Here is a 15,611-nt window from a genome sequence, read left to right as displayed (position 1 = left end):
GGGATTCTCTAGGAAAGAACCCTGAAATGGGTTGCCATTTCCTTCTCCAATGCATGGAAGTGAAAAGTGAAAAGGAAGTCACTCAGTCGTGCCCAATTCTTAGCGACCCCGTGGACCGCAGCCTACCAGGCTCCTCCATCCATGGGATTTTCCAGGCAAGAGTACTAGAGTGGGGTGCCATCGCCTTCTCCAAATAAAAGCATATATTATAGTAAAATAAATTGTAGATATATCTGCTATATGTTTATACAGGCATAAGTATATATGCATGTGTGTGCGCTCAGTCATGTCCTACTCTGTGACCCCATGGACTGTAGCCTGCCAGGCTCCTCTGTCCATGGGATTTCCCAGGCAAGAATATTGGAGTGGGTTCCCATTTCCTTCTCCAGGGAATCTTCCTGACCCAGGGGTCGAACCCTAGCTTTTTTCTCTCCTTCCTGGAGGTGGGTGGCTGGAGGTCAGGTGTGGGCAGGCTTGTCCTCCTGAGGCTTCCTTCCTGGATGTGGACCCAATTTTCTCTGTCCTCACATGTTCCTCCTCGCTGGTGTCTGTGTCCTTGTCTCTTCTGACAAGGAATGCTTGAACCAGAGCTGTGCAGTGAAACTTCTGTGGTTGAAGGTTCTAGATCTGTGCTACCTGTATGGGCGCCCAGAGCCATGTGTGACTGGTGGGACAGAGGAATTTAAAAATCGTGAATAACCTAGTTTTAAGGTTAGTCAGACGTGACCATCAGCTCCCCCACTGGACAGTGCAGATTGCCTAAGGGACTTTTAAACTGTCACCTCAGTTTCCAGCAGTGACCCTTTGTTACCGCCCCGATGGCATCTTTGGGGGTAACTCCGTGTGAGGGGCCCGTGTTCTCAGGGCTTCCGCGCCATCCCCATTGTGATGTAGAGCCAGCTGCCTCTCGGGTACCCCTTTGTGAGGGTCATTCAGAACCCTGCAGGTGGGTTGGTGCCTGTGGGCGGACGGGCAGCTCCCTGGGCTGGTGGGGGCGCTTGGCCCGGTCCCGTGGCAGCAACGGCGGTGATGGCGTTGGATGTGGGCACCTGGCATGGTAGGTGTGGCAGACCTCAGGTGTGGGAGTCTGATGCCTGGGGCATCTGAGTGGAGCCACGGGCGATACTCTGGACGGGATTACAGGCTCAGCTGTCGGGCAGCCTTTATGGGAATTGGATTCTTGAGTCAGAAGCAAGGAGGCAGCGCTGTTAGTTGTGGAGCGGGAAACCCATGTCTGCACTGGAAGCACTGACCCAGGCCAGGAAAGGGGCCTGCCTCTTCCATGCCAACCATGAAAATGCAGACTCTTCTAGAAGCTTCACTGAGTCGTAGCTTTGTAGTGAAGCCCTTGCAGACCTGGGACCTTCCACGCTGGTGTTTTCATTCAGCTGATTCACCTTTTGCTCTTATAGCTGAATTCACTTTTCTTCCTTGGAGCAAGTTTAAGTGCTGAGTAGAGTTATAGAAAGTGTCCAGTTTACTCTGCTTGAAGCACAGTGGATGTGAGGACTGTGAGGTACCACTTAACTAAGATTAACTTGTGATGCCACATACTGGAGCATAAGGGCTGTTCATAGCTTCATCTCCCACAAACTCGGAGATTTTGAATAGGCTTGTTTCCTTCCTTGTAAAGGGAGTTATGTGTTTGAAGACCTGCTTGGTCTCAAAACGTGTGCCATCCTGGGGAACCATATACACAGTTTGGTTTTAGTTTCAGCTGTAGGAATTTGAAACTTGAAGTTCTTTTGAGTGTTTGCGTGGAAGAAATAAAATATGTAAAGATGTAAAATAAGAGCTTGAATGATAATTCCCTTTGGAAAAGTATACTAGTGCTCGGTGTCAGAGCTCCTCATTCACTTATTCGTTCATTTTCAGCACAACCTTCTTTCTCTGCAGGATTCTAAGCTGCCTTCCTCAGTTCGCAGTACTCTTCTGGAACTGTTTGGTCAAATAGAAAGAGAATTTGAAAACCTTTATATTGAAAACTTAGAATGTGAGTATTGCTCTTTATTTGAAATACTTTTATAACCTGTCACTTCTCCATATGGATTTTTGAGAGTTTCATCTCTGGGTCACATTCACCTTTGTACCCCTTTTCTTTTCTGCTTTGACGAGCTTGGGGGGCTTATGATGGCATTTGTTTACTATCTTCCAGCTCCGCACACTCACGTCAGGCTCTGGGGGCAGGGGATGGGGGCGTCTGTCTCCCGCTGGAGTGGGTTGTGACCGCAGGTCCCTGCAGAGTGAGGACAGAGGCCCCATCTTGCTGGCATTCTCGCGCCCTGCATCTGCTTCTCTTCTTCCCCATCCCCTGCCTTCCTCTTCCTTCTTCACGTCCACTGTGATTCAGTACTTTTCTCTTCACTTTTTTTCTGGTTTTGGTCGCACCGTGTGACTTGCATGACTAGTTCAGGGAATGAACCCAGGCCCTTGGCAATGAAAGCCCAGAGTCCTAACCACTGACCCACCAGGGAACTCCTCAATGTTAAATATTTTCTTTTTTTCCCTTCAACTTTTAATCTTTGAGATGTGTAGCACTCACTTGACACTCTGGTGCCAGACAGCAGTAACAATAGTCAGGTTTTGTTATTGTATGTTTCCCCTAATGATTTCAGGGGAGACTGTAAGTATTTTTTCAGTTTCAGACAGGACCAGAACAATGTTTGTAAGTGCACAGAATAAAGTACAAAGGATGTGAACTCTGTTGAAATCCAGGAGGCCTGTTTGGGGGTCAGTAGCACAGTGTCTTTCTTGTGTGGCATGAGTGGTGGACTTTGTGTTTTTGGAATGTCTTTTGAGTTTTTTGGAACTCTGGCCATCCTCTTGTTTAGTGGGATATCATTCACGTGCTTGTTTAGACAATTCTAACATGCAACATTTTTATGTACTCAATTTTGGAATTGGTGAATATACCTGAAAAGCACATTATTTTACTTTTCAGTGCGTAGAGAAATTGAGACTCTTAATGAGCGCTTAGCAGCTGAAGGACAAGCGATCGATGGAGCGGAACTGAGTAAGGGCCAGCTCAAGACGAAAGGTGAGGCTGGCTTCCTGCGGGCACCTGCAGGGAGGAAGTCTGACTCCAGTGCAGGGAGGACTCGCTTCCTCTGCATGGTCAGCAGGCTTGAGTAGCATCCCTTGAATCTGGGTGTGGAAGGATGGGCAGGCTCCAGGAAGCCCATGTTTCTGCTGGTGTGGGCACACCCTGGGCCTGCACTGTCCTCCATGTCCTCGAGCCGTCTCCCTGTCCCAGCTCTGACGTGCTTGCTTGTGTGATTTTCTTGACGGTTGGTTCTGTCTCTGCAGCCAGTCACAGCACCAGCCAGCTTTCTCAGAAACTGAAGACCACCTACAAGGCCTCCACCAGCAAGGTATGTGTGGCTCTCAGGCCATCGTGAGTGTGTGGGTTTGCACACAGTGCGATGGGAAGAGAGGAGCCTAATATTTAAGACAAGTACTGTCGATGTTAAGTGGCTCCAGGACATAGGCACCTGGATGCTACTATGCTGCTTACTGTGGCTGACACATCGTGTGTTAGTAGGTGTGGTCTTTTTTGTGGGAAAGTACATTTTTTATCATTAATGTGGCTTGATAAGGAGATTCTGAATTCAGAAAAGCTAATAAATGGGTATAAAGCAATGGAACTTACATTCTGAGTTGTAGTTACATTTTAGTTCATCTTTTCTTTAGTTCGCAAAGTATGATAAAAAAGTGAAGGTCCAAAGGCAGAATAGAGACATTTGTCATATTTTGCTGTTTTATAAATCATCATCTGATCTTTTTAAAGTGGCAAGGATTTAATTATTTGGGAATTAGTTTATCTCTGGGAGAATACTACTATGAAGTAATATTTTGAGGTGATTTGTGTGCATCTCTGCTTTGGGGTATTTGGAATAAACAAGATAAATTACCTGCCTAACTTCAACTAGTATATAGTACTTTTGCTTAATCTTAGGAGGAAGTTCAAATTTTGGTGAGTCTGCTATGAAGGCATAAATAGTTTTTTGTTAGCTTTTTATTTTTCCCTTAAGTAACTTAACCTTGTATCCACAGTGAGATGAAGTGCAATTCAAGGAGCAGCTTCAGTCTTAGGCTATTTCTGCTTATTTGAAAGTCTTTGGTAATTTTTTTTTTTAAATATGCATATTGCTGACATTTTCTTGTGTTTCCTTTGATAACTCTAGGATGTAAGTGGCTTACTAAAATATTTTTTTGTTCTGTTCTATCTAGCTTACATTTAGTAGTTTTGAATTTTTAAATAAATTAACATTAGAGTACTTTTAAAAATGTCAAGTGACATTATATTCTTACTTATTTAACTTCTTATGTTGTTTTGAATTATATTGTTTATTTCAGTTTATATATACATATGGTCTTAGAATTCCAAAATTTTCTGATCATTTCTAAAGTAGAGGAAGAAAGGATTTATAAAGTTACCTCTTACCACGAGTAGTAAAACTTAAAGATTTGAGCAAAGATAAGGATGTATACAATAATTGCTTTAAAAAAATGTATTAGAAATGCTAAAAGCCCTAGTCATTTTAGAGACTAAAAATTTATCTGAATTTATAAGAAACATACTATTAATGATCTTAGTAACCTGTGCACACACCTTAAAGAGTGAAGGTGAAATTCACTCTCCAGGTCTGCTCTGCTGCAGCGAGTGTTCTTGGAGGAGCGGACGGGTTCAGGCTCCTCACCCCCAGCAGATCTGCCCCTCCTGGGGCCTGCAGACTGGCTCTGAGGCCTGTGGGGGCAGACTACGTGCTAACCAGCAAACTCTTTCCCAGGAACTTGTGAAATTGTTCACATGGGTTTTTATAAAGATAACTTTCTTTTGTTGTGAAAAAGCCTCTCTTTGTTGTTGTTGTTCAGTCTTGCTAAGTCGTGTCCAACTCTTCGCGCCCCCATGGACTGTAGCTCGCCAGGCTTCGCTGTCCTTCACTGTCTCCTGGAGTTTGCTCAAACTCATGTCCGTTTGAGTCGGTGATGCCATCCAACCATCTCATCCTCTGTTGTCCCCTTCTCCTCTTGCCCTCAGTCTTTCTCAGCATCAGGGTCTTTTCCAGTGAGTTGGCGCTCTGCATCAGGTGGCCAAAGTATTAGAACTTCAGCATCAGTCCTTCCAATGAATATTCAGAGTTGATTTCCTTTAGCATTGACTGGTTTGATCTTGCAGACCAAGAAACTCTCAAGAGTCTTCTCCAACACCACAGTTCAGAAGCATCAGTTCTTTGGTACTCAGCTTTTTTCATGGTTCAACTCTCAAATCTGTATGTGACTATGGAAAGAACCATAGCTTTCACTATATGAACCTTTGTTGGCAAAGTGATGTCTCTGCTTTTTAATATGCTGTCTAGGTTTGTCATAGCTTTCTTTCCAAGGAGCAAGCATCTTCTAATTTAATGACTGCAGTCACTCTCCAAAGTGATTTTGGAAACCAAGAAAATAAAATCTGCCACGGATTCCCCTTTTGTTTCTCCTGTTTGCCATGAAGTAATGGAACTGGATGTCATGACGTTAGTTTTTTGAATGTTGAGTTTTAAGCTAGCTTTTTAACTCTCCCAAGTCTTTGAGACCCCATAGATTATAGCCTGCCAGGCTCCTCTGTCCATGAGATTTCCAGGCAAGAATACGGAGTGGGTTGCCATTTCCTCTTTCAAGGGATCCTCCAGACCCAGGGACCAAACCCGCGTCCCTTGCATCTCCTTCATTGGCATCGGCAGGTGGAATCTTTACCACTAGCGCCACCTGGTGCTGGTGTGCTGCAGTCTGTGGGGTCAGACATGACTGAGCAACTGAACGATGACAGGGAACTACAACAAGCACCACCTGGGAAGCCCTTTGTTTTGTAGAGTAGTTTAAATTTTATTTTAATGCAAAGAATAATTCGGAAGTATCCTTCCACATTTGCATCGCAAGTGTTCCCTGGAGGTAATTCAGTCTGTCTCATGGGCCTCTGTGCAGTTATGCCTGAGTCCATATTTGGGAAACAGTTCAGTGGTCAGAATGTGGCATGCACCTGGAAGCAGTGCCTGAGACCATCTGCTTGACGTCATCAACTGCAGTCCCTCTCCTCCAACTTCATTGGAAATGTGGTTGGCACAAGTCTTGGCCATGGACCCGTGTTTCTGCTGGGCAAGTGGGGGCAGTTCATATCTCATAACAGTGGTATCTCAGAAATTGCCCACCACTTGTCATGAGCTTTGCTCCCGCCCCTCCGGAAAGTGTCTGGATGGCTTGTGGAATGTCAGTTCCCCAACCAGTGATGGAACCTGTGCGCTTGGCAGTGAATGCGCAGAGTCCTTACTGTGGGACCACCTGGGAAGTGCTGTCCCTCGTTTTACATTTAAGCCGACTCACTGAAGAGTGAGTCTCTGCTGGAAGTCTGTTTCAGCCTTTCACCGTGTCAGGAATCATTTGAAGGCTCATCCTGGTGGTGGTGAAATAGTGGATTGTGTTTTAAGTGTTTATACTAAAAATAAACATAGATGCATTTGTAGGGCTTTGCTAAATCACTGTTTAAAGTAGCTGTGGAATACCTCGCACTTTTTTTTAACTTGGTTTTACCATTTCAGTATTCTGATTAATTTTAAAGGCAGAAAAGCCATCTTTTATCCCAGAACAGTTAAAAAACCAAACCCTTTCTGTTTGTTAGCATCTCCCTCAGGCCCTTCCATTATGAGAGAAAGGGGGGACTGCGTGCTGTGTGGGTCATGCAGGACAACGCCTGCTGACCGCTGTCCCTGATTGTCCGTGCCAGACCATGTGCTGCCTGAGGCCAGGGCCCGCCGGCCCTGCCCTGCCCCCTTCCCCCTCCGGAGCAGGACTGGCTGAGACTGTGCTCAGTGACCTCACCTGTTATTTTTTCATTCCTTCCCACCTTAGATTCTTTTTCTCCTGGTTTGGTGTGAATTACTAAAAATAAGATAATACAGGTCTCCCAATAGTGAGAGTAATTAGCGTTCAGGGTTTGGGGTATACCTTCCTGACTTTTTATGTCATGCTTTTTTTTTTTTTTGAGAATTTGGAAATGTTGTGTGATAGTTTCAGTTTGTGTATGAGGGCATGTAAGGTACACAGACAGGCAAGCAGGCGGTGGGGGTGGTTGTGGGGTTCTTCTGAGGCTTTTGTAAGGACTTTGCCCTGCTTTATGAGGTAACTGCACCTACACTGTGTTGCTATAATGTTTTAAATTTTCTTTTCAGTGATTTATGCATTTTCCAAACACATTGTCTTATTCCTTTTTAACTGAGACATATTTGCTCAATAAATTCCATCACAATTTCAGATCGTCTCCAGCTTCAAGACCACCACATCCCGGGCAGTGTGCCAGCTCGTGAAGGAGTATATTGGCCACCGGGATGGCATCTGGGACGTCAGTGTGGCAAGGACGCAGCCTGTGGTGCTGGGGACGGCATCTGCTGGTGAGTCTGGAACCACCCCAGCTTAGGGCAGGGCCTCCCCGGAGGCAGTGTGGCCAAACGCTTGGCCGTGTGCCTGTCGGCATCTGAGTGAGTGGCTGCGTTTGGACCCACTCACTGTCCGGGACACTGTCCTGTGGCACAGGGTGGATTGCCTCTTCATGGGATTAGGTAGTTGTGATTGGCTTTCTTGTCAGCCGTAGTTAGTGTACATTTGCTTTGATAGTGTATTTCACTTTTCCCCACTTGAGAGGTCCCTCCAAGGACGTGCTGTGTGGTCTGACAGCACCGTGCTGGCCTGGTGTAGGGGTTCCACTGCCAGGAGTCCTGGGGCGGCATCAGAGAGCCCCATTCTCCTCCTTGGAGAGGAAGTGCCTTCTGAGAGCTAATAACCTAATAACCCTTTAGAAAAAATTCCCGGAATGAAAAATGTGCTCGCTTGTGGAAAAGGAGTGCCAACTTGTGAGAAGTTACGTGCTAAATCCAGCCTTTTTGAGTGGAAATAGGAAATGTAAAGTCATTAGAATGATGAAGAAAGTTTTCTGTTGTTTAAAACTGTGTTCATACATGAGCACCCCAGATTATTTTGGAAATTATAGCTTAAAAAAAGCATACAGATTCCCTTTTATGATGTTTGTGAAATCTCACATGGATAATCAGCACTTTGTGTCAGGTTTCCTTAATGAGTGTCCTTTTTATCTTTGTTTTGGAGAGGTCCACAGAGCATGGATTATCTCAGATAGTTTGGAACTGGAGTTGGGTGCTATTTGCATTTGAATATAGCTTGATGTTCTGAGAAGTCTTACTATTTCAACAAGGTGACGAGCCCGTGACCCATGGACCCTGGTGTCTCAGGTCCCAGGCCTGGTGCTGGCAGCATGGCCATGCCCCGGGGGTCAGGTCCCCAGGTTCCCCTGCCAGTTCCATGGCCTCATGAGGGTCACTGGCCCCTTGTCCTCTTGCATCAGTTGGATTACAGAGGAGTGTGAGCAAAATCCCATGAGGTACTAGTGGTGATGAAACTTCTCAGTTTAAAATTTTTATCCTTCTCTTTAATTAAAAAGACTAATGTTGGCAGCGGCTCACTTGTGTGTGTTTGGATCTTGCAGATCACACGGCTCTGTTGTGGAGTATCGAGACGGGGCGGAGCCTCGCCAAGTACGCAGGCCACGTGGGGTCAGGTGAGCTGTAGATCACGGGGTGTCCCCTTATGGGGGCCGGGCCTCGGCTTCTCGCCTTGCATGGTCTGGGACTGACGTGTGTGCACTGGCTTCTCACTGTCCGATTGACAAGGCTCCGTGGTGCAGAGGTGCTGTATGTGGGCCCTGTGGGTGCTGGTGGCTGCTGGACTCCTTGCTGCGGGCACCATGGGCTGTCCCACTCACCCCTCTTCCTTCTGGCACCCTGGCTCTGGGCCTGTGTCTCGTTGCCCCTGGCCAGTTCACCCTTCACCCTGCACACAGACTTGGAGGTGGTGTCCACTACCCGCCTCCAGGGTCTGCTGTGTCCCCCACGGACTTGGGTGAACACCTTCTCTCCTCCTCTTCCCTGGCACATCTCCCGTCCCATCAGTGGGGGTGTACCACTCTCCTGTCGGGGCTGTGGGCCAGGTCCTGCTTGGCCCCCCGCCCCTGCCTCGTCCACTGTTTCCTCCAGCTGGACCCTTCATCTCCCTCAGGACCGTACCTGGGGGCTGCTGCTCCTGCAGTGGGTGTGACATGCTGAGTACTCAGCCTGAACATTAAGAAAGCATTAGCTTGTGTGACAAACCCACGGGGGCCTTGTGCTCGTCCTTCTCACTGCCATCTCCGCTTCTCAAAGTCAGCCACTTGGAACAGTTTTAAATCTTCTGCTCTTTCCTTCCATTTAGAAAAATAGCCTGTCTTATTGTTTCTTACTTTTTTGGGTTTTAGATGAGAGGGGGCTCCTGTTAAGAAGGGAGATGGGCTCTGTGCTCCTTGTCCTCATCGCCGCACAGTGCGGCCCATGGCTCCCCGGACATAAGCCCCATCATCGTCGCACGGTGCGGCCCATGGCTCCCCGGGCATAAGCCCCATCATTGCCGCGCGGTGCGGCCCATGGCTCCCCGGGCATAAGCCCCATCATCGCCGCGCGGTGCGGCCCATGGCTCCCCGGACATATGCCCCATCATCGCCGCCTGGTGCGGCCCATGGCTCCCCGGACATAAGCCCCATCATCGCTGCGCGGTGCGGCCCATGGCTCCCCGGGCATATGCCCCGTCATCGCCGCACAGTGCGGCCCATGGCTCCCCGGGCACGTGCCCCATCATCGCCGCGCGGTGCGGCCCATGGCTCCCCGGGCACGTGCCCCATCATCGCCGCACGGTGTGGCCCATGGCTTCCTGGGCTTATGCCCCATCATCGCTGCGCAGTGTGGCCCATGGCTCCCCGGGCACATGCCTCACTTGCAGTCCCCAGCTTTGCTGTCCTGAAGGGAGTAGTGGTCTCATTTCTGTGCAGATTGTGAACTTGTGGCTTCTCTGGAGGGTGGGTGTGTGGGCAGTGAACAGTGTCCCCCACCATAATCTACCTCTGCCTTTTGTAATTAAGTTTTCTTTTTTCATCTTGGTTTACTTTTAGCTCTCAGTGACTTCTCAGTTTTTAAGAGATCAAGTATTGTTTTTCTGTGTAGCCGATTCTCGAGTGGTTTGGTAGTTCATATTTAGTTATTTTGTGTTGTATCTCTGTTCTCTTTATTCATAGTTTAATAGAATGAGAAGACTTAATATTGAACTATCATAATTCCTTAGTCTTTAAATTTGACCTCACAACATATACTGTGGTTGTAATAGATATTGATGATATATTCTTACTGTAAACCTGTTTTTCAATATTTTTACTTTGCAGTAAATTCCATAAAATTTCATCCATCAGAACAGTTGGCCCTCACCGGTATGTTGATTTTTTTTTTTTTAATTGAATAGTTATTGCTGATCTGAAAACAACTGTCATTCCTTATCAGCAGCATCAGGATTAACCATGCCATTCACAGAAGTTGGTCGTTGGTAGACATTTCACAAGTTGCATGGAAAATGAATAAAGAAAACAACACCAAGGGTTATTTTTAACCAGCAGTGGCTTGCGAGTTAGTTCAGTTCTCCTGGAGGTCTTTTTACAGAGCCTATCCCTGCTGCCCACTCTCTGGCTCTCAGGCTCTCTCAGACCCTGTGGGCACAGAAAGGTCAACAGTCCTGGGTTGGGCACCTGCAGGGCTCAAGTCTTCACTTCTTCCCGAGTGGTCCTCCCAGAAAGAGCTGTGGTCCCTTGGGTTTGTCTCCACCTCACCTAGTGGTCTCATACTTTCTGGTCACAGTGAGGAGTTGGCCCGTAAAACTGTGTGACCCTGTGGTGTTCTGGGGACACAGATGTAACCTGGAGGGTGAGTGTGTATCTAGACCAGTGATCAGGCTTTTCTGTGAAGGACCAGAGTACCTGTTTTCATCTTGAGGCTGGTTTGAACACGCCTGCACCTGTGGACAGGTGACAGCTAGTGAACATCTGAACTGACCTCTGAGGAGCAGTCAGCTGGGAGTGAAGCCTTGTTATGGGGGCCATTTGTTGTGTGATTGGGGAGCTGGAGGGATACTAGGGACAGCTGGGCTGGAGAGAGGGGGATGAGGTCGAGACGTGTTGGGAGGCTGGGGTAGGGACAGAAGCTGGCAGAGTGGTGGCCTGGGGAGAGGAGGCACATGGGGCTGGGACTGGATGCTGGCTCGAGAGGCCAGAATGTCGGGCACTTTGATGCCACGAGGCCCATGCTGCCATCCACTGCTTTGGGGGAGTTTTGCAGCCTTTGCAGGTAGGGAAGGTGGAGTCCCGACGGTGCTCCTTTGTGGGGTGGAGGCGGCCCTTTGGCACATCTCCAGGCCACCTGTGCCTCTCAGCAGCCCTCTGCTTTCCTGGGTCTGAGCACCCCTTGCGGCCTGGCTACTGACAGTGAGGTCTCGGTGCCAGCTGCTCCCTGTCTGGGGCGAGATGCCTCCTGGTTCAGCGGATGGGATTGTGCACTTGAGTTACTATGGACTTGGGTGTCTGTCGTCTTAGATTAGCCAGGTGGAGAATGAAATCCATGCCTTGTGAGTTTTCTCTGAGCCTTCAGAACTTTCTACCTTGGGATGGAGGGAATTATTTTTATAGGTAATTATCTCTGGGCACCTTTGCTATTCCTGGGAACATCTCAGAAGAACCTGTTAAAGTCAAGTCGATCCCTTGTGATCCCTCAAGGAGTGGACTTAGCAGGGTCTCACCCGTGCTCGTCTGTGTGCTGGGTAACGCTCCCCCCCCCACCCCACCTCCGCCCTGCTTTCTGTCCTCAGCCTCTGGAGATCAGACTGCCCACGTGTGGAGGTATGCAGTCCAGCTGCCTGCTCCTCAGCCTGCGGCCGACTCTAGTGTAAGCAGCACGTTTACTTACCCTGAGAGCACGACCTGGGGTATGTCGGTGGGTTCTGGACATCTGTGAGTTTTAGGACAAGCAATGTTGTGGACTGAATGTGTGTGTCCCCAGATTCATAGCTTAGAACCCTCACCCCAGGGGCCTGTCCATGGAGATGGGCCTTGGAAGACGTCACTAAGGTCAAGTGAGGTTACAGGGTGGGGCTCTGACCAGCAGGATTGGTGTCTGGAGGAGAAGAGGCACCTGAGGGCTCCCTGTGCCTTCTCCCTGCGTGCACCGAGGAGAGGCCAAGCGAGGCCACCGTCTGCCTGCCAGGACACTAGCCAGTGCCAGCCCTCCCCACAGGCCGCCCAGCAGACCAGGGCATGCATCTGTCTACATCGCCTGTGTTTACATTTATTTTCTTTTCCACAAAAATTATAACATATACATATGTTAGTCCTTTAATTTTAAGGTTAGGTTAAGTTTTTAGTGTTTTATATATTTGATTGTAGACAACTTGTCTGTCTCTCATGTGAGATAAACCCTGTAGGTCAGTGGGGTGTGTGATGTCGTTGTCACGTGGGTCAAGTTTTAATGTTGGTGACAAGTTAGGTTGCATGTTGAGAAGAACGACCACAGGTTTAAACCACAGACCGCCCAGTTCCTACCTGTCCTGTCGGATGTAGTTGCACCACATCAGCCCAGTGCCTTCTTTGGGTCCTCACGTGGGCTCTCATCCTCCTCTTGGGTGACTTGATCTGATCTCCGGTTTCTGTGGGGTATGTACACAGGGGCCCTCCCTGTGCTGCTCCCACAGGTGGGGGTCTTCACAGGCGCAGGGCACTGGGTGAGTTCACGTGGTCGAGCAGAGGTTAGATTTCTGTTTATGTTTTGGCTGTAATTGTTAGAGGGTGATAGTAATCTTCCAGTTTTCTTATTTTTGCCTGTGAAGATTACTTTTCTCTTTTTAAACCTTTAAACATTGTTCTGTTTGGAGATGGGTTAAGTAATTAATAAATTCCAGTAACGAGTAAGAGTGAGCTTGCTTTAGGCAAGCAGTCTTAACAGTTCATTTTTTAAAATTTATTTTTATTTTTAAATTTTTGGCCATGCTGGGTCTTTGTTGCTGTGAGGGTTTCTCTAGTTGCGGCGAGTGGGGGGCTACTCTAGTTGTGATGCACAGGCTTCTCATTGTGGTGAGTTCCCTTGTTGCAGAGCATAGACTCCAGGATGCTGGGCTGCAGTAGTCTCAGCTCCTGGGCTCTGGAGCACAGAGCTTGATAGTTGTCTCTCTCGGACTCAGTTGCTCCGAGGCATGTGGGGTCTTCCTGGACTAGGGATTGAACATGTGTCTCCTGCATTGGCAGGTGGATTCTTTACCACTGAGCCACCAGGGAAGCCACTGAAGAATTCATTTTTAGTTGGGTGTGTTATGTATATTTTATTTTAAAGATTTTATTTTAACTCTGCTGTGTTTGTGGATGTGACACACAGATCCTTGTGTACGTGTGTCCATGTGGTGTGTGCTCCTACATGGCATGTGTATGCGTGTTTACTTAGTGCCAGACACCCGCTGGGACGGTCATAATGGTCGTTAAGTCCTAGAAGGGTAGGCGGTAGCGGTCTTACTGTGCGGCTGGTCTGCAAGGTCAGGATCCCCAGGGACCCACCTCTGCTTCCCCAGCAGCAGCTCTGTGGCGAGGATGAAGTGGAGTGCTCTGACAAGGACGAACCTGATGCAGACGCCGACCCGTCCAGCGACTGTCCCACCATCCGGGCGCCGCTGACTTCTCTGAAGAGCCACCAGGGAGTAGTCATAGCTGCTGACTGGCTGGTCGGCGGGAAGCAGGCAGTGACAGCCTCCTGGGACAGAACGGCCAATCTGTATGACGTGGAGACGTCAGAGCTCGTCCACTCCCTGACAGGTGCATCATGTGGGAGGGACCTCTCGTCTGGATTGTGTGTTGGCACAGCTGTGATTTTCAGAGATCCTCCTGAGTAATGGAGCCATTAGTGGTTAAATTTATCTTTTCTTCAGGGGGTGTAATTGCATCTAGACACGTGCAGTATGTAGATATTTGAATGTGGTTGGTGTGTTAGCTTTTTCTTTTTGCTTTAATTTCCACACACTTAGTATCTTAAAATAACGTGAATTTATAATATGATGTCCCTTGGCCAGGAGTTTTGGGCATGTGCTTGCTGATGCTCTGATTCTCAGGGTGTCATGGGTGGGATGCGAATGCTTGTGGGGTTGTGCCCTCACCTGAGACCTGCGGTCCCCTTACGGCCATTGCAAGGATCCCTTGTGGCCATTTTTCTGCCAGTTTTCGGCTGGGGGCAGCTTTCAGTACCAGGAGGCGGCCACAGGCCCCCTCCCTTGGCCCTGACAGAGGCTTCTAACAGCATGCTGTTGGCTTTCCTCCAGGCCAGCAGGAGCAAGTCTCTCTCGGGACCCTTAAAAAGGCTCACCTAACTACAGCAGGCCACCCAGGAAGTCTGTGTTTTTTTTTTTTTGACTAACTGAAGGCCATGAGATTTGGAGGCCTTCGTCATATCTGCAAAGCCCATTTTGCATTATAATGTACTGAGATCACCAGAACAGCATCCCACTCATCTGCAGGTTGTGCCCACATGCAGGGCAGGAGTCCAGCAGGGCGTGTACAGCCTCCTGCCTGCCACCGGCCTTCATACCTGCTTGTCAGTGTGTTTTGTCATTGAGTGACAGGGATGTGTCCCACCGTGCGCTCCACCCATGGGTTATTAGAGGTTCTTCTCACATGCGAAACTCAGAACTGTACTTTCTCACACGTTCGGCTGTTAGAGACCCTCCCTACCTTTCATCAGTCGGGGTCAGGAGTGTCCCTCCCACACTGCTCATTCAGGTCTTTCGAATGCACAAGGGGAAGGGACACGGGCCCCCCTTGACCCCACACACCGTCCCTGCAGCTGCTTTTCCTGGGAGCTGAGCGGGGGCCTCACTGTGACTGCGTCTTCCATCTCCCACAGGGCATGACCAGGAGTTGACGCACTGCTGCACGCACCCGACCCAGCGGCTGGTGGTGACCTCCTCCCGCGACACGACGTTCCGTCTGTGGGACTTCCGCGACCCTTCCATCCACTCCGTGAACGTGTTCCAGGGCCACACGGAGTGAGTCTTGGTTGCGTAAATGTCTTTTTAACTCTGGTCTGGGCTGGGAGGTGACTGGGTTTTCTAGGGTGGTTTTCTTGGTCCTCTTAACCCAGTGGTTTTCTGAGCATTGAAACAGACACTCAGGTGTGCTGTTCTCAGGAGTGTGGCTCTTCCCCTTGTGTCACCCTGGAAAGTCCCTGTGGAGTGTTCTCAGGGGATGGCTGCTTATGCAGAGGCAGTGTTTCTTACTGTGTGACTGCACGCTTCATGTTGTTAGGATGTGGAACACACTTTGGGAAAGTTTATCTTAGGGTGTATTTTCATTTATAGGGACTCAGCACAAGTTCTCTAGTGAAGTGTGTTGGGCTCTTAACATCTTCTGTGATGTGAGTACTTTAACGTGAAATACAGGTAATTCGAGTGTTCTGTGTGCTGGTTGTTCCTTAGGCAAGGTGTAGCGGTGTAGGCTTCAGCATCACTGACTCAGTTCTGTAGCCCAGCTTCTCTAGGAGCTGGGGGAGATACTGTTTTCTCCTTTTCATTTCTGGAGAAATGAAACTTTCACGACCCCAACTTTCACGTGGCTCCTGTGCCTTTTCCAGAAAGGAAAAGAATATAACACTTTGAGATATAACACTTCTCTGTAAGATAAATGAACG

General features: G+C 48.6%; 1 protein-coding gene across 6 annotated transcripts in view; it reads left to right on the top strand.

Moving 5' to 3' along the window:
* Positions 1–15,611, top strand: part of WDR37 (WD repeat domain 37) — a 37,922-nt gene that overhangs the window by 14,394 nt on the left and 7,917 nt on the right. For 2 of the 6 annotated variants that reach the window (XM_060397582.1, XM_012188643.4), the window contains exons 3-11: positions 1,897–1,993; positions 2,942–3,037; positions 3,307–3,371; positions 7,292–7,427; positions 8,534–8,605; positions 10,292–10,336; positions 11,761–11,837; positions 13,507–13,747; positions 14,829–14,970. In XM_060397582.1, the coding sequence (XP_060253565.1) occupies positions 1,897–1,993; positions 2,942–3,037; positions 3,307–3,371; positions 7,292–7,427; positions 8,534–8,605; positions 10,292–10,336; positions 11,761–11,837; positions 13,507–13,747; positions 14,829–14,970 (971 nt within the window). Of the gene's footprint in view, positions 1–1,875; positions 1,994–2,941; positions 3,038–3,306; positions 3,372–7,291; positions 7,428–8,533; positions 8,606–10,291; positions 10,337–11,760; positions 11,838–13,506; positions 13,748–14,828; positions 14,971–15,611 lie in introns of all 6 variants that reach the window. The other 4 variants (XM_042229713.2, XM_042229712.1, XM_012188647.4 and 1 more) reach the window with 3 other exon arrangements.

This window comes from Ovis aries, chromosome 13 (assembly GCF_016772045.2).
Source record: "Ovis aries strain OAR_USU_Benz2616 breed Rambouillet chromosome 13, ARS-UI_Ramb_v3.0, whole genome shotgun sequence".
NCBI classification, from domain to species: Eukaryota; Metazoa; Chordata; class Mammalia; order Artiodactyla; family Bovidae; genus Ovis; species Ovis aries.
The sequence above is the reverse complement of the archived record's forward strand: the minus strand, read 5'-3'. Positions and strand labels throughout refer to the sequence as shown.